The following is a 24,895-nucleotide window of genomic DNA, read 5'->3' on the forward strand; positions in this document are numbered from 1 at the left end:
AACCACCCCAATGAGAAATAAAGCCAGAGAAATAGTGACCAAATCCCTAAACATACAGTTCCAGAGTCTCTGCTTGTTCAAACTTTATGGATTTATTACTCTTCTTTGAATTTCTCTTCATATCAACCATGAAATACAATCATCAGCTAATTTTAAAGCACTAGCAGAAGAAAATTACAGTGGCTTAAGTTTTTTGAAAACAGGAGGAGCAATCCACAGCATTATAAAAATAGAGTTTTGTATAAAATCAAAACTTTACTAATGACTAGGAAAAAAATTAATGTTGCATTATAAGAAGTTATTTAGAATGTAATTGCAAATATTAGTCCTGCCAAAGCAAGCAGACTAGTGAATAAATGTTTCCAGGGTTTTGCAATGGCTGTTACAATAGAAATATATTTAAGCTATGGTTCAGAAACCTTTCCATGGCTGTGACTTGGGTGTCTCAACAGATTCCATCAAGTTTCAGAAGCACATCTGTTCATTCCAATACTTTGGCTAAGAGCACCCTGTGCCCATCATATCACATGTCTTTGAGGGTTCAAAATATCTTTCTGTTTTTTTGTTTGTTTTGTTAATCTTCTTTCTTCCATCTGAAGTAAAGCATGATACCACAACTGGCTGGATATAGGTTACATTACAAATACTAAGACCCACAGGAATGCAAACAAATTGGACATTCTTAGAGTTCAATGACACAAGATATAGAAGACCCACAATGGGATCTCCTTTTTAACTCCTTCCCTCCATGCCGTTTTCCCAGGCTAAACTGCTCTCCCTGAAGGTGCTGTTACCCCCACAGGAGGAAAAACGTTTTGTTACAGGGCTAACAGCAGCTTTCAGGGAGGGGGCACTTAAGGCTTTAGATTTATTTTAGACTCCCCTTTCCCCCAGCAATGCTACTATTATCAAATTCAAAGGTCCCTCATGGCTGCTTTAACAAAAAAGTGAAAATGTTAGGAGTTTTCATCACAGATCTCATGCAGTTTGAATGTCAGAATGAAAAAAGGAACCCATTGACTTGATTCACATGATACAATAGCCCACCATGGTTTTTACCCGTGGGGACTGTTGCATTATTCTGGGCATTCACCCAGCTTGCTGTGTCTTGTTCTTTTGTTCAGAGCCAGACAGCAGGGGGTTGTTTGCAGGTTGGATAACCCTCAAATAACCATGGGTTGTTTTAGGGTTGCCTAATCTTCAAACAATCCCTGCCACCCTCAAACAATGCCTGTTTGCATGACATGACAAGACACAGCATGCCAGGCGTCCACAGCTGCCATGCAAAAATGGCGCCCAGCACAATGGAACAACCCCCACAGGTAAATTAACCCATGGTGAGCTGTCATGACATGCAAACAGGCTCATTGGCTACTTCATCTGTATTTTTTGAAATGTAAAATATACTTGACATGCAAAACATTGGAACCTTTTTTTCGTTTTGACCAGTGTTTTATAGTTGTAAAATCCATGGTTAGTATCCAGTGTTAGTCCTACATAAAGTAGACCCATTGAAATGAATCATGACTAATCATCTAATCTTTTAGATTGTAAACCTGTGGGCAGGGACTGTCAAGAAATACTTTTGTAAGCCTCCGTGAGAGCCTTTTTTGGCTGGATGGTGGCATAAAAATGCATAAATAAATAAAATAATAATAATAAATAAATAAAAAAAGTCCCATTCATTTCAAAGGGTCTATTCTATGACTGGAAATCCAAAGGTGCAGTTGCACAAATGGAACCACTCATGCAAGGGGGTCTCTGAATTCCTCCTCTGCTGTAGCTTCCCATGAGGCATGCCAACCCTCACACGCTCAACCCTCAGAAGCAAATTAGGGGTGGGGGGCACAGGGGTCTCCATCAGAAACAGGGAGGCTGAAAAGTCCCAGTCTATGAACAGAAGTCTGTCTGGGGCTGTCTTCACAGTGCCAAGTTGGCGCTGCTCCACTACCAAACCCACGGTATCACTGGTGTGGGATGGCAGCAATTTGTACAGATGAAGGGAGGCAGCACAGACGTTTTAACAGCCTTTAAGCTCACAAGACTGTCCCCTACCCAGGTGGACAGCAACCAATCAGGGGTTACATTCTGCCTGGCCATGCTTCCACAGCTAGATAGTGGATACGCTATACTCACCTCACTTCCTGTTTTTTTTCCTCCCCAGCTTCGCTGGAAAGGCTCGGGGTGTGTGTGTGTGTGTGCAGTGGCTGCTGCATCATATAATTGACGCAGTGCCACCGCTCACCTACCCCAGGGCTTTCCATGCATTTAGGCAGCCCCCTAGTCATAAAACAGAAGTTAGGAAGTCACCATCATAGTTATGACTTCGATGCTACACTAGACAGTGAAACCCTTGATATTGTAGAGACTTCCAGACACTTAACCATATTCAGATATGTATCAGCACATAGGCACTTAGCAATAATATTTCTGGGAAATTTGTAAAAACCTATATTTAATCTGTTACAGTCCAATCCCAGTGGGTTCAATGGGATTTACTCCCAAATATGTGCGAATAGGATTTCAGCCTTAATTCCATTTTCCAATTGCATATTTTAAATCTACTTTTTAAGAAGGGTCTGCGGGCACCGTGTTAGGGACTCCTGTTCTAGGCCATCTCGGTCAAGCCCCTGCTCAATACAGGAAATCCAGAGCTAGAGCTTCCCCAGTAGGTGGCTGCTCAGCTTCTGCTTGAAGACCTCCAACAAGGGAGAGATCACCTTTTATTTTTAATAAAAAATAAAGTTTTTAATTATTCATTGCATTTTTATACCGCCCAATAGCCGAAGCTCTCTTCCATTGTTAAACTGCTCTTCCTGTTAAGAAGTTTCTCCTGATGTTCAACTGAGATCTACCCTTTGGTAACTTAAGGCCATTAGATCTAAACAGGCCCTCTGAGGCAGCAGACAAGGTCTTCACCTTCTGTTATGTGGTGGGCTTTCAGATATTTGAGTAAATTTGTTCATTTCTTAATTTAATCTTTGATTGATTTATATCCCACCTTTCCACCAAGAAAAATGGCATGTATCAATTCATGCCCCCCTCCCAAATCCCCCCTTTTCCAGGCTTAATGTTTCCACCTGGTATATTCTGCACCTAATCCCAAGTGCCTCTACTTGTGAGTTTTGTTGTGGGGGAAGTCAGCAGCTCATTGATGAGATAATAATGTTCTGCAAGGCTTCTTACACTGTAAACGCAGAAGTTCAGGAAGCATCTGTCCCTTCACAAGTTTGCTCTTGAAAGGACAGACTGGCCAGGTCTAATCTACACCAAGCAGGATATTGCACTATGAAAGCGGCATATAAAAGGCAGGGGCCACACTACTGCTTTATAGTGGTATTGAAGTGCACTAACAACTGTTGGGGCCCATTGACACATAACATATGCTGCTTTCATAGTGCAATATCCTGCTTGGTGTGGCTCCTGCCTTTTAGATACTGCTTTCATAGTGCAATATCTTGCTTGGTGTAGTTTAGGCCTGGGAGACTCACGCAACAGTAGAGCTGCCTGTAAGTGCGCCAAGAGCAACAAAGGGTTGCATCAGAAAAAGGAGCATTTCCCACTCCCTGTTCCAGAAAGAAATGTGCATGGGAGTTGAGATGTAAACACAGCCTAATCTATTGCACAGCTTCCTGGAGGGTTTTAACAACACATACCTCATGATGCCAGCATCAAGTCAATGGACATTATATTACCTGAACGTCTTTCCAAATGTCCAACCTAAATCAAGCTTTTGGCAGGAATATGCAGAATATAAAACACGTATACCAAGTATTCAAAGGATGTTTTATATCCAAAAAAAGAAAAAGAAAAAAAGGCCTCATCAGAGGTTTGCTTCTATGAAGTATAGTGGATAAGTTCTGAAACTCAAAACTCAGAAACAAATGAAATGCAGTAGTACACAATTTGTCCTAATTACACATAAGTATGTTACATGTGTGGTGTAAGTCAAATGCCCTTTTTAACAAATACATGCTGCATTTCTTCATTATCCCATGAACAATAAGGAAATAAAAATAACTGTATAAAATAAGATATTGGTTAGAAAATGTTTACATTCATTAAGTCTGGTGCAATCTAATTATTGCCCAGAGCATTTGATTAAGCATACCCTAAAGATTGGCAAATATAGCACCTGTGGGTATGTTTTCTAATGTAACTTCCAAGGCATCTGTTTCAGTGCTTCTTTGTCCTCGGATAACAACTGTTACATATTTTTCAGAAGCATATTTTGATTGAACTTTATTTTCTAGGGATATGCTTTCTTGAGGAGTGTGTTCCATAGTATTTAATCTCTCCTGACAGCACTTTGGATAGTTTTTAAAGCATTCGAAGGGATCATTGCACTTTTCACAAGGAAAATAAGAACAGCCTTCCACTGTCTGCACAGAGTTACTGCTGGACTCATTTCTTCCTTTACATGATTTCAAGGGGACCTCAAGAACTGACCTATACATGCAGTTCTGTACACATTTGAAGCAAAAGCAAGTTTTGATGCACAATTTTTGGAGAACTGTAAAATCTTTGGCAATGGCACTTCGAAAGTTGGGCTTCAGAACAAGGTACATAATGGGGTTATAGAGCGTTGAAGACTTAGCAAATACAGCTGGTACCGCAAAAGCTAATGGTGGAATCCTTTCAATTGATCCAAAGGCTGCCCACATGGCAATGACGGCATATGGACTCCAGGCAGCAAAAAATCCAATGCATACAGCAATGCTCAGCTGGAAATTTAAAAACAGAATTAGTGTTATTCAGAGAAAACAGAACAGAAACAATTGGTCAAATCAACTGTGGGCCACCTCCATCAGGAGCCTAGATTCGATACATCAAACGCAGGCCAGACATTTAGTTTTTCAACCAGTTTTATTTGCTTACCTATCTCCCTTTTAATAGAACAAAAACATTAAGTTTTGCAACTCTAACAATTTTGGTATCATCCATCATATAATGATTGCATTGGTTTTACTACTTTTAATGGATAATACATCCTTTTAATATTGTAAACTACTTCATAGTTAAAAAGTGGCATAAAATGTGGCAAATAAATTCAGGCTGTGTATACTTACCTAGGAGTAAGTACTATTGAAGTGAATGGGGTTAGTTCTGAGTAGATATGTACAGGATTGCATTGTCATTCATGATTTCTAATAGTCAGAGTTTTAGATCCAGCTTAAGTATATTCTTCCTGTCTTGACTAGCAATTAACCATTGATGGTGCTATATAAATAAATAATAATAATAAATAATAATAATAATTAACCAGGGCTCCATTTCCTAGAGCGGGAGTAGGGAAACTCAGGCCTGGGGGCTAAATTCCACCCCCCTGGACTCCAGATGGCCATGTCCTCTTCCCCTTGCCCCACCCTCCTTCCCCCCAACCATCCACCAGAACCACTAAGTAATGACCGATACTTCAGTTCACGAGGATTTGTGAATGACTACCAAGAGTGTATCATCTACATTAGGCATCAAAGATGGTAGACAAGCAAAAAAAGCTACAAGTGGATATGAATAGAACCAGTTACCTAGGGAGGTTGTGGGCTCTCCCACACTAGAGGCATTCAAGAGGCAGCTGGACAACCGTCTGTCAGGTGTGCTTTAATGTGGATTCCTGCATTGAGCAGGGGGTTGGACTTGATGGCCTTATAGGCCCCTTCCAACTCTAATATTCTAATAGGTAATACTCATAGAGGATTGCATTCCACCACAGACAAGGAAATCCAGTTGCATCCTCTAAGGCAAGGGCGGGCAACTTGTGGTTGTCCAGATGTTTTGGCTTACAATTCCCATCAGTTCTAGCCAGCACAACCAATGGTGAGGACTGATTGGAGTTATAGGTCAAAACATCTGGAGGGCTGTAAGTTGCCCACACTGACACAGAGATACCACTTGTGTGAATTGAGTAGCGCTGGCACCATCAGAAGAATCATGCCAGTTCATACAATGTTAGATTTACTTTCAGAAAAAGGAAAGATACAGCACCAATTCCAGAATCCATCAATTTCAAAATCCAACAAAGGTATATGAACCTTAAAAGGTGCTTTCAAAAAACCCACCAATTTAATGATATACTACAGAAGATGTTATGCTCTACCATGCACGGAATCACATAGCTGGCACTGAATCCTTGATATTTTCCATTTTTATATTTAAAGGCACATTTCTAAACCTTATGGTTTTGGAGAAACAGCTAGGAAATACCACTGTCTTGAAGAAGGAAGACCAATCAGTCAAGGCTGGATGTAGCCAGCAGGTGGGGAGGGGTGGCGGTTCAAAAGCATCATACCTCTCCATATCTTCCCAGAAGTCACTATTTCTTCTGAACTTATCTCCAGACTGCATTTTTTATTCCACCATTACTTTCTTCATAGCACTGTTACAAAGCAGTATAAAGGATTAATTTATACTTGCCAATTGTAAGAAATGTAAGAAAAGTGTGCACTTTCATGTTTGATGTGTGGCATGAGTGTTTATTTTATCATACATACATGGAATGGGTAGAAAGTTCATTGCAGCAAAATAAATGCTCACATCATACTTCACCTATGATAGATACTTTTCCTATTTGTAAATTTACCACTTGATACCTTGGCCACAGTGGTACAGGCATTAATAAGTTCAAGACATGGTTACTGCAATGTGCTCTGTGTGGGGCTACCCTTAAAGCTGGAAGCTGGAGCTATTACAGAATGCAGCACCTCAGCTGTTGTCAGGAACTGCCCCTTTTTAGCATGCAACTCCTTTGCCTAGGGAACTGCACTGGCTGACTGTTCACCACTGGGCAAGGTTTAAGGTTTTAGTACTAATGTACAAAGCCCTAAACAACTTGGAGCCAGGATACCTGAGAGAGAGCCTCCTCCCTTACCAACCTGCCCGGTCACTGAGGTCACCAGAGGGCTTGCTTCTGGTGGTTCTACATGGATCTATGGCCTGACTAGAGTCCACCCAGAGAAGAGCCTTCAGTGTGGTAGCCCCTTTTCTTTGGCAATCCCTGGCCATGGAGGTCAGGCAGGTTTCAGCACAGTGTTCCTTCCAGTGCTTACCTGACCTCCTGTGCACATTCTATATTCCTCATTCTCTATCACTTCAGTAGGGATGTGCAAATCAGCAAAGCTCACCAAGGTTCTCTGTATTCCACTTAGAGGCTTCTTTCAACTCAAGTTCATATCAGATTGTGAGCTTTGTTTTTGTTTTCTTTCCACATGAAAACCTATTTGAATTTTCATGTGTTTTTTTCTGAATGTACACACCAATCCTCCACATCTTGGAAATGTAAACATTCTTCTCTTGTTGATTAAGTGTATTTGTATGCGTGTGTTTTAGAAGTACGCATTTTTTTAATGTGCATTTTTCACCTGTACTCATGCTGTCAACACATTTCTTTTGGGTCCAAACACAATGCATGCTCGGAAATGGATGGACAGATTTCGTCCAAGTCTGCGATCGATCCAGAAAGTTTGAACTGGGTATACCCCAAACAAAAATGAACTGAAATGAATTTCTCATACATCCCTACACTTCAGTAATCTTACTTGACCCAAAGCCAGGGCTCCCTGCCTCTGAACTACATACTCTCTCCATGACAGCTTTCCCCAAACCCCTTCACAGCAACTCAGCCTTCCGTGCCAACACTGTGCCACCAATTTTCTTTGCCACCTGAAAGCTACAGCTTTCCCTCATGTGCCTTGGGGGACAAAGAGAAATAAATGTACTTGGATGAAATACAGCATGTAGAATTGCTTCGAAAGTAGGCAAATGGCTAACAAACGAGACATAAATAATTTTCAGTTATGAAAATGTCCTAGCCAGTAAATCACTACAGAGGGCCTTTTCAAGGACTTTAGAGTAAATAATGATGATGATAATATACATCAATTTGACTCTAATGCACTATGGGACGTTGTCCACAGAACTGTGTGCTGCAGACCAGTGACACAATTGCATGGAACACACCAGCAACTGCCAACATTCTGACCAGGGAACCTCCATATGTTTTTGTTTGTTTCTTTCTTTTAAATTAGTTTTACTGCGACTAGTTCCTTCCTAGTCCATAGGAGTCATATTAAAGCCCATCTTCCAGGGGACGGGGACTCCCTGAGGGCAGTTGCTGAAAGGTAGCACTGAAAGGAAACTATTTCAGTTAAACTCTGGGGTTCCAACACAGTGTTACCTCTCCTGCAATCACCCAGAATTCCCAGTTCACACACAAAGCTAAACAATCCAGGGATGGAGCATCCTTGGAGGTTTTAACCCCTCCTGATTGGAGTGGCAGTGGTTGGGCAACAGGTTGTTGCTCATTCAAAACAACCTAGGGTTTTAAAAAAAATCCCTCTGGATTTTCGTGACATGTGAACCACTGAGAACTTTTTAAAAATGTTTAACAGCCTTTTAGAGTATTGGAGTTTATAAATAACCATAGACCACAGCCAATATATGCCAAGTCAAAACAGAAAGGTCCACTCAACATAAGTAAACATCAATAGTATAGCTTACTGGACCGGTTTCAAACAACTTCGTGAGGGTCAATAAAGGTAAGAGCTAATAAAGATACAGCTATAAATGTGTTTAAAATATCTAGAAAGATGGCGTATCCACTCTGTTAATCTACTGCTGATCTCCACCATTTTAGGTAACCATTTTTCAAATGGACTATATGTTATATATATAAGCACTTACGAACATTGCTTGCAACTCTAAATTAAGGAAGGATATATAGTCATTTGTCTTGACAAGTCACAAATTGCCAATACATCTTCCTTAGGGCCAGCATCTTCTCTCTTTAGTAGAGCTGTAAACTCTCACTGATTAGTTGATTTTAAAAAAAGGTGGGGGGACTTCAATCACAGATGAGTTCCTCACAGTTAGCTGTCATGGACTAGATTGAAGAGCATGCTAGCATGCAGCCCATATCTATGGGAAGGCTCCCCCTCCCTGTGATAAAATGCATAAAGACATGTTAAAATATGACCATTCCCAGGAATGGGAATGACCACCCTAGTAATCAAAGGGAGTGGTGTATCAGCTACCATGAGACTGATGCCAGTGTAAAAGCTGATAAGCTAGTCACATGTTTTACATGTGACAGACATGACAATCAACAAGCATAGTTTCTGGTATCATGGTAAGAGTAATAGGAAGAATAGATTAGATTCTTTCTTAGGCAGAACAATAGATGCCTATGGCACTCCCAGTTCATGCTTAGAGGGCTCTTCTCATTCCTTTTTAACAACAGCTCCATTATGGGCAGCAATTCCCAGTTTAACTGTCCAGCAATGGTACAATAGAGCAGTAGACACATCCGAAAGAACTAATTAGGCTTGATCAAGGGTGACAAATCTTTTTCAGCATAAGGGCAGAGTTCCACTTCAGACAAGCTCTCAGGGCTGCATTTCAGTAGTGGATGGGGCCAAAGTCAGGGCTGAAAAAATTCACACACACTCCAAATTTCATTGTTACCAAACTATAGTATGAAGCATGTCTGCTCAGAAGTAAGCATGAGCAGGATGTCTACGCCTCAATAAGCAAAACATGACTCTGCAAGTCTATTCACAAATAAGAAGGACAAGCTTCTGCATGTCTACTCACAGGTAAGCAGGACAAGGCTCAGGAGGAAGCAGGGCTGAAAAACTCAGCTGCATTTTCAAACAGCATCTAAATATCAAACCTTGGAATATCTACTCAGAAGTAAGCTTGAGCATCATGTCTACTTAGAAATAAGCAGAATACACCTCTACAGGACAAGAATGAAAAGGATACAGGACTGAATCACTCTTACCATTGGATATAGGAGCTTTGCTCTCCATGGCAGAGAAGGAGAAGCTGCTATGCCAGATGCTACAGATTATGAGACAGCAAAAATGCTAAAAAAATCAGAGTCAGACAATAACGTTTTTAAACCAGCAACTCCAATCATAATGGGATTAAAAAGGACACAATTCACCTCATTGAAATCTATGGCAAAACATCACCTTAGTTTAATGGAGATGGATTGCAATGCTTTTTGTTGTTGTTTTTGCAATCACATTGGAGACCTCAGGCCTTTGAGGCATATCCCTACCAGCACACCACTTCAGTACCAGCTAAAAATAATCTCTGGTGCTCATCACATTTACCTGCCCATCATGGCTCATCATATTTACTTGAAGTTACTTGCTGAGTCCAGGAGAAAGTCAATGACATGGAATTTTCAGAAACATAGCCAGTATTGCTGCAACATGTGTGTATATTTGTTGTTGTTGTTGTTATTATTATTATTATTATTATTATTATTTATATAGCACCATCAATGTACATGGTGCTGTACAGAGTAAAACAGTAAATAGCAAGACCCTGCCGCATAGGCTTACATTCTAATAAAACCATAATAAAACAATAAGGAGGGGAAGAGAAAGCAAACAGGCACAGGGTAGGGTAAACAGGCACTGGGTAGGGTAAAACTAACAGTATAAAGTCAGAACAAAATCAAGTTTTAAAAGCTTTAGGAAAAAGAAAAGTTTTTAGCTGAGCTTTAAAAGCTGCAATTGAACTTGTGGATCTCAGATGTTGACTAACAAAGGCTACTTCACAATGCACACACCAAGAAAATCATTCCCATTGCCACCCTTTATGTCTGCAACAATTTACAAAAAAATAGATTCGTTGTCAGAAGTATGTGCACTCATGTAGCCCTTTAAAATAGGGAAAACTAATACAAGAGATTCTTTTAGGACTGAATACTAGACCAAAAGCTACTTGGCAATCTGGTCTAGTCAGTTTCACTATTCTGTCCCTCTATCTTGGATTGGACTAGAGGAACAGAGAGTAAATAGGCCATTCTTGGTAGCATGATTCCTTTCCTCCATCAATTAGTAGTTATCAATCTATTGATATTAAATCAGAGCTGGTACCATGATAACAGTAAGAGGGAACTTCCTTTCATAGCTCCACTGAAACAATAATCTCTAGGCAGCCTGCATTCCAATGAACAAGGTGATAGACTGCTGGCCGGAATCAATGTAGTCTCTGATTGTTTAGTCATTAATCAGAAACCCCTCAAGCATTAATAAACAGGAGAATGCATCCTGAATTTAAAACATGCTTTGATGATATATTGCACTCACACTGCTAACAAACAGGTTATGCTGCTATATACTGCAAGGAGCTACATTATCCCAAACACACAATAATTTATCAGCCATATAGACTGGAGTCATCTCAAATGAACTGCAGCTGGGCAAATGGTTTGTGAATTGTACTTAAGCAATTAGATTTACTTCCACCAAGGATTTAACTTGAGTATTTTTGCTATAAATACTGGCAGGATGGTTATCCATGTCTTTTTGTTTTCAAAAAGCAGATTTGTGCTTGCAAAATTTAGCATGAGCTGGAAGAAAGTTTAGGATAGATCTAAGCAGCAAAACATTGCCTTTTATTTGAGACAGTCCTTGCATGCCTTTAATTGACACGCTTTGGTTTTGACCCCCTGTTGAAATTCACTTGACTGTGAAGCAAAACAAGTCACAGAATTCTGGTATCTTTTTGCACTTAGCACCTACATACCACACTATTATATTACTATCCAATTACTGTGAAGGAGCCAGGGCTTGGGCAGAAGAGGGTTACGTTCCTTAATTATCAGTGACCAGGTGCACTAGCTAGATTTTTTTTTTTTACAGGTAAATGGCTTGGCTAATGGTTTGCAATAGCTAGGAAATAGCTGGAATTTCCTTAGGGGTCTGAACAGGGTCTAGACTTGAGCAGCTTCTGTACTCCAGAGAGAACTGCAGGTGTTGACTTGGACTGTGGGCTCAGATTCAGGACCATGGAGAGCAACCCCGCAACTATAGTAAACAACTACAAGTTCCCCCAGCACTGGCCTAGAGCACCTCATATAGCTTCATAGCCAGGCCTGAAGGGTCCTTCAAGGAACTCCATCTCTTCAAGTGCTGCAGCTATTTTTTAAAAGGGCCAGTGCTTTTTCCTGTAGTTGCTGGCTTCCTTCAGGTGGTGAAGGTCCAAGGATCTGATTGGGGAATGCTCCGGAGGGCCTCCCTACTCACTAGAGGAGTCAGAGGGCAATGGTGATTAGGTGAGCAGGGTGCAGGACCTGAGGTGGAAGCCCCCACTTGCAAGGTCTGGGAACTGGTTCTGACTTCTCCTCAGAGTCACTGCCACTGGAAACTTGAGTCTCTGCGGTTTCATGGACCTGAGCCATGACATTAGTGGCATACGTTCTCCCCACAGCCAATAATGTAATCTAGATCTCTGCGTGAATAGAAGCTATCATTTTGAGACAGACACAGAAGCAAAGAAAGAGTGCTAGCTTTCTGCTTTGAAAAATACCTTTTAGTTACTTGGATATCTTAGTACTTCATCTGAAGCTATAATCCACTTAGGATGCAATACTGGGAGTTGTAGGATTTTTTTCTGTCTAAACATGCATAGGATTGCACTCTTACTAGGTTAGCAGTAAGTGGATTATAGCTTCAAAAGACATACAGGCCATGACTATAGGACCCTTGCTAGTATTAGCTTGATCCTAAATTAGCATTTTAAATTGGCTCAGCCTTCCTATAAATTTGATTGGGCCAGCACGCCAAAACTCCTCCTTCCCTAGAGTGTCTTTAAAAAGGAAGTTTTTCTCCTTTGGGGAAACCCCCACACACACAGATATGTCCCATCAGGGCAATTTCTGTCCATCTGTCATCAGAAGATGAGTATATGTTAGCTTAGCTACCTTACATTTCAGAAGTTCATCAGCACAGTAACACCAACGTAGAGAAAGTTATAAAGAAAAACAGAAGGATACCACCATTTCTAATTTTTCAAAGTTTCCTGTTCAATTTGATGTTATTCTAATGCCTGTTTTCAATTAAAAAAAAACATTGCCTCCATATTCCAATGTTCTAGAGTGGTATAATACTGCAAGTTCAAACCACCTATGCCCCTAATTGTTCTGAAACACTATTGACCTTAGGAGGAGTTTGTAAATGGCAGGCTTGAAGAATCATCACCTAGAGTGTGGAGGTCCCAGGCTCTAGCTCCAAAATACCATCCTTAAACACCCCTTCAGGGCATCCTCTGCAAGAATGGGGAAAGGGAGAAGCTGAAGACCATTTATAGAAGGCAGTTGGCAGGTTATGAAATTTGCAAGTCTGATGGAATGCAAAAGACCCTGTTACTTTAATGGATCACTGTTTAGCAATATCAATTGCAGGCATGGTGGGGGGACTCAATCTAGATTGGGACCATAGTGCAGGATAAGGTTAAAATCTTACCCTCCACACTAGGATCTCACTTACTCTAGAGTAAAAAAGTTGTGACTGCTTGCTATGTCTTTAAAGTAACATCTGCTTTAGGTGCAGGTCTCAGCCCACAAGATTTCTGGTTCAAACATCAGAAAGCTTTACCATACACAGCTTTTGTTAAAAATAAATAAATATCAAACAACACACAGATTATCTACCCACTCAATGGGTTTTCAAGTGATGCCATATGGCTGCAGACAAGCCAAGTAGTTTCAGAGCCTCTCCATGGAAACAGAGAGATGGCATCCGCAATGTCTGATCTGCAATGATTTCAAGACCTCTGGGCAACAGCAATTGCATTAGTCCTTAAATAAATGTTTTGCAGTAGAAGAAAAAACAATAGGAGTAGCAGCAGAGTAACTACACTGTTATCGTGAAGCACACTGCATTCACTAAACTGAGATCTGGGTGCAGCAAAGACAGGAAATAAATTTTAGGAAAAGACATTAACAGCACAATCCTATGTGTGTCTATTCAAAAGTAAGCCCCACTGTGTTTAATAAGATTTACTACCAGGTAAGTATGCATAGGATTGCTGCTTAAGTAGGGTGACCATATGAAAATGGGGGCTGGGCTCCTGCATCTTTAACAGTTGTATAGAAAAAGGAATTTCAGCAGGTGTCATTTATATGCATGTAGCACCTGGTGAAATTCCCTCTTCATCACAACTGTTAAAGATACAGGAGCCCTCTCCTCCTTTTCATATGGTCACCCTACCTCAAGTCATGTAGAAGATAAACAGCTCAACTGAAAGATTTTCCTATACTTGTGTAACTGTGATAAATTGAATGGGAGTTTTGCAATTGACCTCTGAAACCAGATCGAAATAAAACTACAAAATATTAAAACTACAAATGAATGAGAAAGTGCTAAATAGCAAAGCCAACAACTTGAATCCAACATTAAAAAAGCAAAAACAACAATAACTAAACTTTATTTTAAAGAAATAGGGGCCAAGATGCATTGCCATTATGTTAAATTTTGAGGTAATAGGTTAAATAATGACTTTACATTCAGCATGCTTCAAAGTTGAGCAGGAACATGAAATATGTATACGCCACAAGTGACAAAACCTCCAGTTCTTTTGTTCATCATATTCAAAAAATGCAAAATGTTGTGATGCAAGTTTATAAATTTGAACCGGACGTAGAATCAACAGATGAGCATAAATTAAAATGTAGTCTCACAAAAAATATAAAACTGTTTTTGTTATATTGGATGTCACCATGTTTGCAAAATATGTAAACAGCCTGCATTGTTTCCCCTCATATTTCAATTGTAAGTCATGGGAATGTTCCCACATACCATTCCCATGACCCAAATTGCAGTGGGAGCAGGTCCTCTTGCCCGAGGGCCAATGGCAAGACACTTTCCCCTCTGGCAACCTCCCTCTCTTCAAATCATATGAGGAAAGTGTTAGGGCTTTGCTAGACGGAGGTTTCAGCCCAGGCTGACCCCAGGCTCATCTCTGTGCATCCAGATGATGCACAGGGGATCCCGGGGTCAGCCAGGGCTGAAACCTCCTTCAGCCCGGGCTAACTGGAACCTCTTTTGGCCTGGTATTACCTGCGGCCTCGGGCTGAGCCTGAGACTGCGGGTGTCTAGCTCGTTCCACTGCTTTTCCCGGCTACCGCGCTTACTCGCGAGTAGCCGGGACAAGCAGCGGAGCCCGGGGGAGGTGGGGGGGAAACGAAGCCTGAGGGAGAGGGGGGAGTTTGGAGCCCACGGGAGGTGAGGGGAAGATCGGAGGTAGGGGGGAAGGGGGCGGGCGGGCGGGCAACGGAGCTGGTGGGGATGGGGGGGAAACGAAGCCAGTGGGAGAGGGGGGGGAAGATCGGAGGCAGAGGGAGCTGGGGGGGAGATCGGAGGCAGGGGGGAAACGAAGCCAGTGGGAGAGGGGGGACTCATGGCCAAGAGGGGGGAGTGGGGAGAAGGTTTTGTTTTTTTAAAGGGCCTTACCTAAGCCCAAGACCGTTCCTGCATCCGGCACCTTAAAAAAAAAAATGGCGGACTCAACGGGGCTTTGCTTTCACCCATCACATCCACGTCTAGCAAGGTGCAACAGCCTGTGCTACTTGTAGCACGGGTTCGCCGCTCCTCCCGTCCGGATTAGGCAGTAGGTCTAGCAAAGCCCTAAGTCTCTCTTCATGACAGGAGAAAGACTTAGGGTGGAAAGGGGTGCAAAAATCTGTAATGTAATAATGGCTGCTATTCTGGACTCTTAAGTTGTGATGCAAGATGTACTACTAGAGAATAAGCCCCATTAAACTCAATGGGACTTGCTTTTGAGTAAACATACATCATTCAAGATGTTAGTAGGCAGACAGATGTGTGGGTGAGCAGAAAGTTCTGCTGGAAACATTAAACAAAGGCATGAGTTTAAATATTTCTGCCATCACATGCTTTGTTCCATTTCCCTGTAAAGCTCGACAGAATCTTAATAGCCATGTTTGCACATCACAACAACACTTAGGTTACAACTCTGGCTTGTTGAGGTAGACAAGCCAGAGTTCCTTATCCTGCTATCACAGTAACCAAACCAAGGATGGAGAGTCCCTAGCTTGTTTGGCAATTCCCGCTAGCAGGAAGAAACAAGCAGGAGCAATCAAGCCATGTGCACTAGTACACTGCTTGCTCACGGGAACCCAAGATTTAAAAATCTCTTGGATGTTGTGGACATGCAAACTGGGCCAGTGAATTATTTCCACAGCCAAGATCCCAACACTACATTCCTGGCTTTATAAACATCCTTACTCAAAACTAAATCCCAACAAAAGTTTTACAGGAACTTTGCAGCTGACAAGTGAATTCAGCCACACTCTGTGGACCTCTGAGTAGGAGTTAACAAACATATCTGGTTGGCAGGATGTAGTAAGATATGCTGAAGACTGGGAACCCCTTAGCATATAGCAAATGTGTATAACTCTTTCCACAGTATAACTGACCAAGTAAGGTGATTTAGTTTAACTTGTTTAGTTGACCTTCTTTATTTGCAGTGTGATGCAAACATTCTAATTCCAGGAGACTCTTCTCTATGTCATTCCATGAAAATTTAAATTTTCACTTTGGTTCACTTTCTTCCCCCACCCATCCAATCATGTGAACCAGGCTTATATCTTAAGAAACACATTGGCCATATCATTTTAAACTTTTTCTTTACTCCATAGCTGTGAGATTATTATTTTTTAAAAAAGGTTTTTTAAAAAATTAACTTTTAATTTTAAAAAAGTTTAAAAGTGGTTTTTTAAAAAAAGAAAAAAGGACACAAACTTTCAATTACCTTGGCTGTAATAGCCTGCACACTGCTCATCCTGGACCGTCCCAAGACATGTTGTTCCACCGCTCTTCTGGATTCTTTCACAGTCATCAGAATAAGAGTATAGGAGATAACAATTATTCCACAGGGGATAATGAAACAGAAGACGAAGAGGACAACCGTGTAAGACATGGCTGTCTTGTTTCTATTTGATAAGTGCCAGTCGATGCAACATGCTGTCCCATAAGGTTCGGCTCCATATTCACCCCAGTGAACAAGTGGGGAAAAGGCAAAAATGGCTGCATAGACCCAAGTGCAGGCGATCAAGATCCAACAATGTTCTCGCCTAAATCTATTCCCTGAAATACAAAATGTCCACATTTAAAAACATTAGGAAATTGCTGCTTGTACTGACTGATGAAATTGGTTTTAAATATACAAATCAAAAACACCGGTCTCTTTCTTAATTGCTTGCAGGACAAATTTTGTAATGAGCATATGGAAACAATTTACACTGTCTTCAGAAAGGGGTATACATCAAACTTTGATTTGCCCCTTAGGTGATTTGCACCTAGAGTTCGGCTGAACAGAGGTGCAAATCTGCCTCCAGAGCACCCTGCAGTCCTTGAACAATATGTTTTATATCTGGTTCTTCACTCCCTCATAAGTAGCTGAAAACAAATACATTATCTGCAGGTAATAATGAAGTGTGCAAAAGAGACAATATTGCCCAGTTTATCAGTGGAAATCTTCATGCCAGAGCCACACATTTTTCTATTTTTGAACAGAATACTTGTACTGGGATTGGTGGTGGTAAAAATAGTAGTAGTATTTTTATTCCAGTCACAAGACCAGCACAGGTGGTGGAGATAAATTTCATCTTTAAGCTGCTCCTACACCCCATCCTTTTTCTCTCATAGCAGCATCCTAAACCATTCCACCTCAAGAACGTTCCTTGGGGGAGCATGGCAACTTATCTCTGTCTGGTTTCAGGGCAGGACACAGCACTGAAACAGCCTTGGTGGCTCTGACTGACGACCTACTCCGGGTGAAAGACAGGGCGAGTGGTACCCTGTTGATCTTCCTGGATCTCTCAGTGGCTTTTGATACCATTGATCATGGTATCTTACTGGGTCAGCTCTGTGAGATGGCAGTAGGAGGCACTGTGTTACAGTGGTTCCGCTCCTACTTGCGGGACTGATCCCAGAGAGTGGTATTGGGGGATTCCTGTTCCACCCCATGGCAATTAAGCTGTGGGGTGCCACAGGGTTCTATTCTATCCCCCATGCTGTTCAACATCTATATGAAACCGTTGGGTGAGGTCATTAGGGGTTTGGGGGTTGGTTGCCATCAGTATGTTGATGATACTCAGCTCTACTTTTCCTTGTCATCAGAGTCAGCTGGGGCTGTGAATATGCTGGACCAGTGCCTGGAGGCTGTAATGGGCTGGATGAGGGCCAATAAACTGAATCCTGATAAGACGGAAGCTCTGTGGATTGGTGGTTCCTAAGTCTGGGAACTGGGTAAGCAACCTGTTCTGGATGAGGTGGCGCTCCCTCTGAAGGAGCAGGTATGTAGCTTGGGAGTACTCCTAGACCCATCATTGTCACTGGATGCCCAGGTAGACTCTGTGGCACAGAGTACTTGGGGTCAGCTTCAGCTGATAGGCCAGCTACAGCCTTTCCTGGACAGGGACAACCTAGCCACAGTAGTGCATGCACTGGTAACTTCCCGATTAGACTACTGCAATGCACTCTACGTTGGGCTGCCCTTGGAGACGATGAGGAAGTTGCAGATAGTGTAAAATACAGACTGCTGGTGGGTACATCTTATAGAGACCACATAACACTGGTCTTAAAGGAACTGCACTGGCTGCCTATATGCTTTTGGTCAGAATTCAAGGCGTTGGTAATGACGTTTAAAGCCCTAAATGGCTTGGGACCTCGATACTTGAGAGAGCGCCTCTCCTTATATATGCCTGCCCGAGACCTCAGATCTGTTGGAGGAGCCCTTCTCCACATCCCACTAATGCAACATATATGCTATGATGGGACAAGGGAGAGGGCTTTCTCTGTTGTGGCACCCCGACTGTGGAATGCCCTCCCCTTGGAGGCCTGATTGGCGCCAACATTGATTTCATTTCAACACCAAGTAAAAACATGGCTTTTTAACAAAGCCTTTGATGGTTAAACTCACTGGCACATTGTTTTAACTGTTTTAATGGCTTTTATTGCTTTTAAATTATATATTGTTTTAATTTGGATCATGGTTTAATTTGTTTTTAACTGTGTATATTTATTGTTTTATACTGTATGTTTTTATCTGTACGCCGCTCTGAGCTCTTAATATATAGGGCAGGATATAAACGTTTAAAATAAATAAATAAATAAATCTCCTCAGTCAGCAGTGACCCAAAATAAATCTGCTATTCCTCATATCCAACTTAACATAAAGGAATGTAGCGCTCTCTCTCTCTCTCTCTCTCTCTCTCTCGCTCTCTCTCACTCATACACACACACACACACACACACACACACTTTTCTGTAGTTTTCCAAAAAAATCCTTATCCTTTTTCACTTCACTTCCTCAACAGTGCTTCAAGAAAGAAGCACCAACAATGTATGTAGATAAACTAAGAGGAAAAGATGTTCTCCCCACTGCTGATATTACGATGCTGCTGCCCCTCTCAGTCTGGACTCTGTCTTCTGACTAAAGTCACATCTGCAAAGGCTAGATAGGATTTTTGTTGCTGAAGGCTTATGTGGTGGTAGAGTTGGGCCAAGCAAGGCAGAGGAGGTAGCTAAGACAGAAAGACAATAAAGAAGGAGGGATAAAAATTGATGATTTAAAACATCCCCCCAAAATCTATTTTTAAAATATTTAAATTGGATTTTTTCCCTGTCTAGTAACTATCAAACCTTGTTTTGACTTATCAGCCATGGGCATTTCATTTTTGTTTGCTGTTTTGTGAGGGCAAAGATGGCTCATGACAGACTGAAGCTGAAAGGAGCAACACTGGAAAGAAAAAGAGAATACAACATTGTCCAGTGTGCATCTTCTCTGTGTGCATTCACACAGAGAAGATGAAAGTAATCCCCACTGAACATAATGCAATTTATTTATGAGGAGAGAGGTATAGGTTTGTGCTGTTAACCTCAAACTGTCATAGATGCTGGTCATAAAGAAGCCTCTATATATATTTATATATTATTTAAAAAGCATTCCTTCGATAGGTAGAAAAGGAAAGCATGCAATATGTATTCAATGCAACAAAGAGATGCAAAGCCTGCTTGTAAGATTGAAGAAGTATAAATAATAGTCTATTTAGATGCAAATTAACATCTTACTGGTTAAATTTGCACCATTGTTTAGGAAACATATGAAAATGTTTCAAGGAGAAACTTGATTCAAATCCATGATTTATACTGCTTTGTTTTAAATCAATCCACTCTGCTTTCAAATGTTTAAAGCACTTCATATGCAGTATCTCGTTGTAATCCTCATAACTCTTGAAGGCAAGTCAGAAATATTATATCAGTATTACTCACTAGAAAGGAAAAATCACCTCCACTCTGTTCCAGTCATGCAGTACTCTTTTACACACACACACACACACACACACACACACACACGAACTTCTACTGCAGAAACAGTACCAGTACTACACTAAGAAAGTCTGAACAACACTCTCTGGGGTAAGTCTTTTCATTGTGTTCTCTGCTCATTATTTTTATCAGATGGAGTGGTGAAGTATATTTACCATAAGCTGGGAAACAAATTTTTAGGCAACACACAGTACTCAGTAATGTCAGCGTAGACAGACTGCAGATTCCAAAAAATACCCCGCAAAATGCATAGAACAAGCAAATGTGTTGACCAAATAACCACCTGTGGGGGGGGGGGAATAAAGAAACAGCAATTAGCATCCAAATACTATTTTCTCCACTTTTCAGTCATATATTGAAAAGCAACTTACAGCAGTCCCAATGAAATAGCAATACTGATTGTATTTCCTTATTTGTCTGACAAGATTTAAAGCAAATAAATGTTCATATCATGAAAGAAGTTATGTTGCGTCAAAATCAAGTGAGACAAATGCAGACATAACAGCCCTAAACTAATATATCTGGAAGAATTCTGGCTAAGATACTTGGCAAACTCTTAATGTAACAGGAACATGCTGAAAATAGTATAGCCATTACAGAAGTGATGTATCAACCTGTTAAAGATTTTAGTATCTTGAATACATTCTCTGGCAAGCAATATCTGCTTGGTACCATTCCACTTGAAAATTACCACTTGAAGGTGGGTGGAGAAAAAGTACATTTGGAAATCCAAGCCAAGCAGTCTGACAATGCAATCCTATATGTCTACTCAGAAGTAAGGCCCATTGAGTTCAATGAGGTTCACTGCTAGGTAAGCAGCTATATGATCGCTGCCTTAGTATTCTCTTGAATTAAGCTAGAAAAAAGGTCTACAGAACAAGGAAGAGAAATTAGCTCCAATCCAACACTGTCATATGATTTACAAATGCTACATATTGGCCTCATTATACATATATTCCCTATATCGCATACAGGCATTGAATTTACTCTAGCACAACTGAATATAGTTACCAGCATAATTTAGTATCTAAAGTTTTCCCTAAAAATGTTTTGAATTGATAGGGTTCATTAGATAGCTGTGATAGATGAAATAAGCACAATAACGTTCAACTACATCAGCTGTAATGGCCACTTAACAAACTAGAGAGTTGGTAAGATTACCTCCTTTCTTATTGGCATAAGTCAGCAAGAATTTTCCTCCTGCATCTGAAATAGTTTTAGATTTCATGAGACACTAATGTTAGTGTTATCTCCTTGGAGGTATTTCCCCAGTTCAATTCTCTCATATGACAGGTGATGACCTCAAGAATGGAGCTGGGATAGCAAAAACAATTTCATTTTGATTTCAGCTCTGTGACTGACATGAAGCCAGGATACATTGGTGCTGCAGATCCACCTGGCTTCCTGGCATCCTGCCATCAAAAGCTTTACTGCGCTCCTTCCCATTTTGTCAGCAGTGAGCAGAAGGACCACTTCTATTAATGAAAACACCTTTGTCACAGCCATGTAGCTACTTTGCACAAGCCCTTCAAACCCTGGGTCTCCAGGATAAGCCCTTAACTCCTGTTTACAAATATGATCAGGAAAACACAAAAGGGGGCGGGATTAAATTGCATCACAAGTCAGCAAACATTTACAGCAGTTTAAATCTAATTGACAATCTAATCCCTTATCAAAGTTGAATAAGCTCTCAACTATATAAGCCCAATTGAGCACCTTTGAGGCTAAAATGAAGTAAATGAAAATTAGATGAGGTTAAGAAGATAGCTCTTAAAACACAGTAATAATTTCCCTAGAGTAACTGTAGACATTGGCACTTGAGGAATCGTGTGGAGCCGGGTCATCCCTCCCTGATCCCAGGATCCCCTGTGCGTCATGTGGACACACAGGGACAATCCCAGGGTAAGGCCTTCTTCACAAGTAGCAGTTTGTATTGCTCCTGATAGATTTTTTTTTTTTTTTTGCATTAATGTCCAGCATGCCACAATAGTATTGAGCTATATTGATCCATTGCAACTTTACTGCCTTATTTTGCTGATCATTAGGGGTGGGGGAGGAATATTTACCCCCCAAATCCATTAATAGTACCTGTTCACTGCCATTACTCTCCAATCTGCTGTTGCTTGGCATCATTTTCCCCCTTAGGGCTTTTTCTCCTTCACAGAAAGTCAAGGATCAGTGAATCAAGGGCCCATAGAAAATCAAATCAGCCAGTCAAGGATCACATAGTGAATGTAGTAATATCATGGCATTATAGCCAATCAGATTAGGTGATGTGTTGACTTAGAAAGCTGTTTGGAGCGAGAGAAATGCTTCCAGGACTGCTCACATGGGTGATCCTTGCAAGTCAGCAATGCAAAGGCAAACAAAACCTATTCAAGACAACGATTCCTGAGGACATGACACTTTTGTTACTTTTACAGCAATTCCAGAAAATTTGCACAACACAGGCAATAGTTTGCTGCATTTGACACTGCTGAAACAGTTTGTGCAATTCACATTCCTTTGGGCTTAGTTCCAAGATATAATAATTAAATAACCCATTCAGGTTGTGCATGGTTGTGGCAGAGAAAAAAAGAGGTCTAACTGTATAGTGACAAACTCTGAGGATCTGGATAGGAATGAGCAGATTAGTAGAAACAGAACTGAGCAGTGGAGGCTGATGGCTCCTATTTAGGTGGGGCTACAAATCCACTCTGTGTTTCAGTCAGAACCAGTCAGAACTCTAAAAAGAGCTATCCAAGGTGCTGAATTCATTTTGGGGGTTGAGTTCAGCACTTTGGATAGCTCTTTTAGAGTTCTGACTGAAACACAGAGTGGATTCATGAGTGATCTAACTCATTTCGAATTACTGGAATGAAGCAGGATGAGCAATTGCACTAAGATTCCCATTCAATTACTTCCATGGTAATTCAATAAAAAAGCATGTTTAACTACTCAACAACAGTGGGATGTATAACTTTAAAAAGAAGTAGTTTCTTTGTCATTCATCACACAGAAGATTAGGATCAGTAGTTAGAGTAATTGTATTGAATAAACATTCCCTTTCCTAATAGGACATTCTTCTAACTTTAATAGTGTTGTTTAGATTAGAATGCTAATTACTGGTGTTACATAACATACTTTTCTCAATCCCTCTAATTAATTGTCAATGCCTTAAAATCAAGTATGGAAGAAGAGTGATTCATTTAGTGCTTCCTACTAGCAATGTGCTCCAGTGAGTGCAGCGGGTGTATATTGAACAAACCTGTGTGAAAGGCTGGATGTAACAGCTAGAGGGTACAAGGTCAGAGTCATACCAAGGTCACTGATGGCCAGGTTGATCATGAAGTATTCCGCTGGTTTCAATATGTTCTTTTTCTTGTAGGAAATATAGAGAAGAATACTGTTCCCACAAAAGGAGCATATGCCTATAGGACAAAATAACATAAGGATATTACTATTCTCAGTCTCATTATCATTTTTATTTTGCATATAAGTAGCATATTCCCATTGGCTCACATGACCTTCATGGGGAAAAACAATTTGGGGCTAAGCAAAATACTCATCCATTATTATTATCATCATCATTATCATCATCACAACAAAGATGTTTGATGTTAAGTCCTTGCAGAGTGATTTCCAATTTGTTCTCTGTCCTCCAGCCCAATAGCCAAAGCTCTCTGGGCAGTTCACAAAAATTAAAACCACAATAAAACAACCAACAGGTTAAAAGCACAATTACAAAATACAGTATAAAAAGCACAACCAGGATAAAACCACGCAGCAAAATTGATATAAGATTAAAATACAGAGTTAAAACAGTAAAATATAAATTTAAGTTAAAATTAAGTGTTAAAATACTGAGAGAATAAAAAGGTCTTCAGCTGGCAACGAAAGGAGTACAGTGTAGGCGCCAGGCGGAGAACTAAAGGTGCTAACATGCACCCAATTTAGATCAAGTTAAGCTGACCCAGACTGCAGACTGCTGCACAAAATGCCCACTCCATACTAGCCTCTTTATACACGTGAGCCAGCTTTTCATGATGACCAAGCTGACTGCATTGCTAAACTGAGTAATGCTGAATTTGTTCAAGGCACCAAGTGATCATACAGCAAAGACCAAAAATCCCACATCCATGACCAACCTCTACACCATAATGACCTTATTCTGCATACAGATCACCAATATCACTAAGGGCCAAACCACACGATGTTGTTGCTGCCTTACCCCCACCCACCTGAAAGGGTAATTCCAGCTTTAGTTTGAATGTCTTTTTATGAAAGTGAGTGTTTATTCAATTCAATTTATATTTGTGGTATTGCGGAATTACACAATTATATGAGGGGTCTATAATGTATTTCAGAAAAAATATCACACTTTCCTCCTTAGGAAAAAAACACATGATAATAGTTGCAAAGCATAGCAAAGGCCCCGGAGGATGATAGTATAAAAGGCCTGAAAGCATCGTGTAGAAAGGATCTAAAAGGGGTTGCTGATTTGCCCATGACCATTCCAGGCTTTCATGAACAGAATAATAAGAGAACTTCTTATCTAATTTGGCCCATAAGTTTTATTTCAGTTGAGAATGAGGTTTAAATGGTTAAAGCTTCTCTTCTCTAGAATGTGAAATATAATCAACTGCATATGTAGAGAATCTCCAACCGTCACACTTACCAAATATGATATAGAAGATGCCAACAATAATATCAGCTGCTTCTGTTATTTTGGAATGAAATGTTGCATTCACAAAGTAAGAGCTCAT

General features: G+C 40.7%; 1 protein-coding gene across 1 annotated transcript; it reads right to left on the reverse strand.

Moving 5' to 3' along the window:
* Window positions 1–3,981: 3,981 nt before the first annotated feature.
* On the reverse strand, window positions 3,982–24,895 carry LOC134401108 (opsin-5-like). The gene is made up of 5 exons (XM_063129830.1): window positions 24,808–24,895; window positions 23,398–23,560; window positions 20,306–20,433; window positions 16,570–16,904; window positions 3,982–4,724 (listed from the first exon to the last, which is right to left on the reverse strand). The coding sequence occupies exons 1-5, from the start codon at window positions 24,893–24,895 to the stop codon at window positions 4,113–4,115; spliced, it is 1,326 nt and encodes a 441-aa protein (XP_062985900.1). The 3' UTR covers window positions 3,982–4,112.

Source organism: Elgaria multicarinata, chromosome 7 (assembly GCF_023053635.1).
Source record: "Elgaria multicarinata webbii isolate HBS135686 ecotype San Diego chromosome 7, rElgMul1.1.pri, whole genome shotgun sequence".
In the NCBI taxonomy this organism is placed as follows: domain Eukaryota; kingdom Metazoa; phylum Chordata; class Lepidosauria; order Squamata; family Anguidae; genus Elgaria; species Elgaria multicarinata.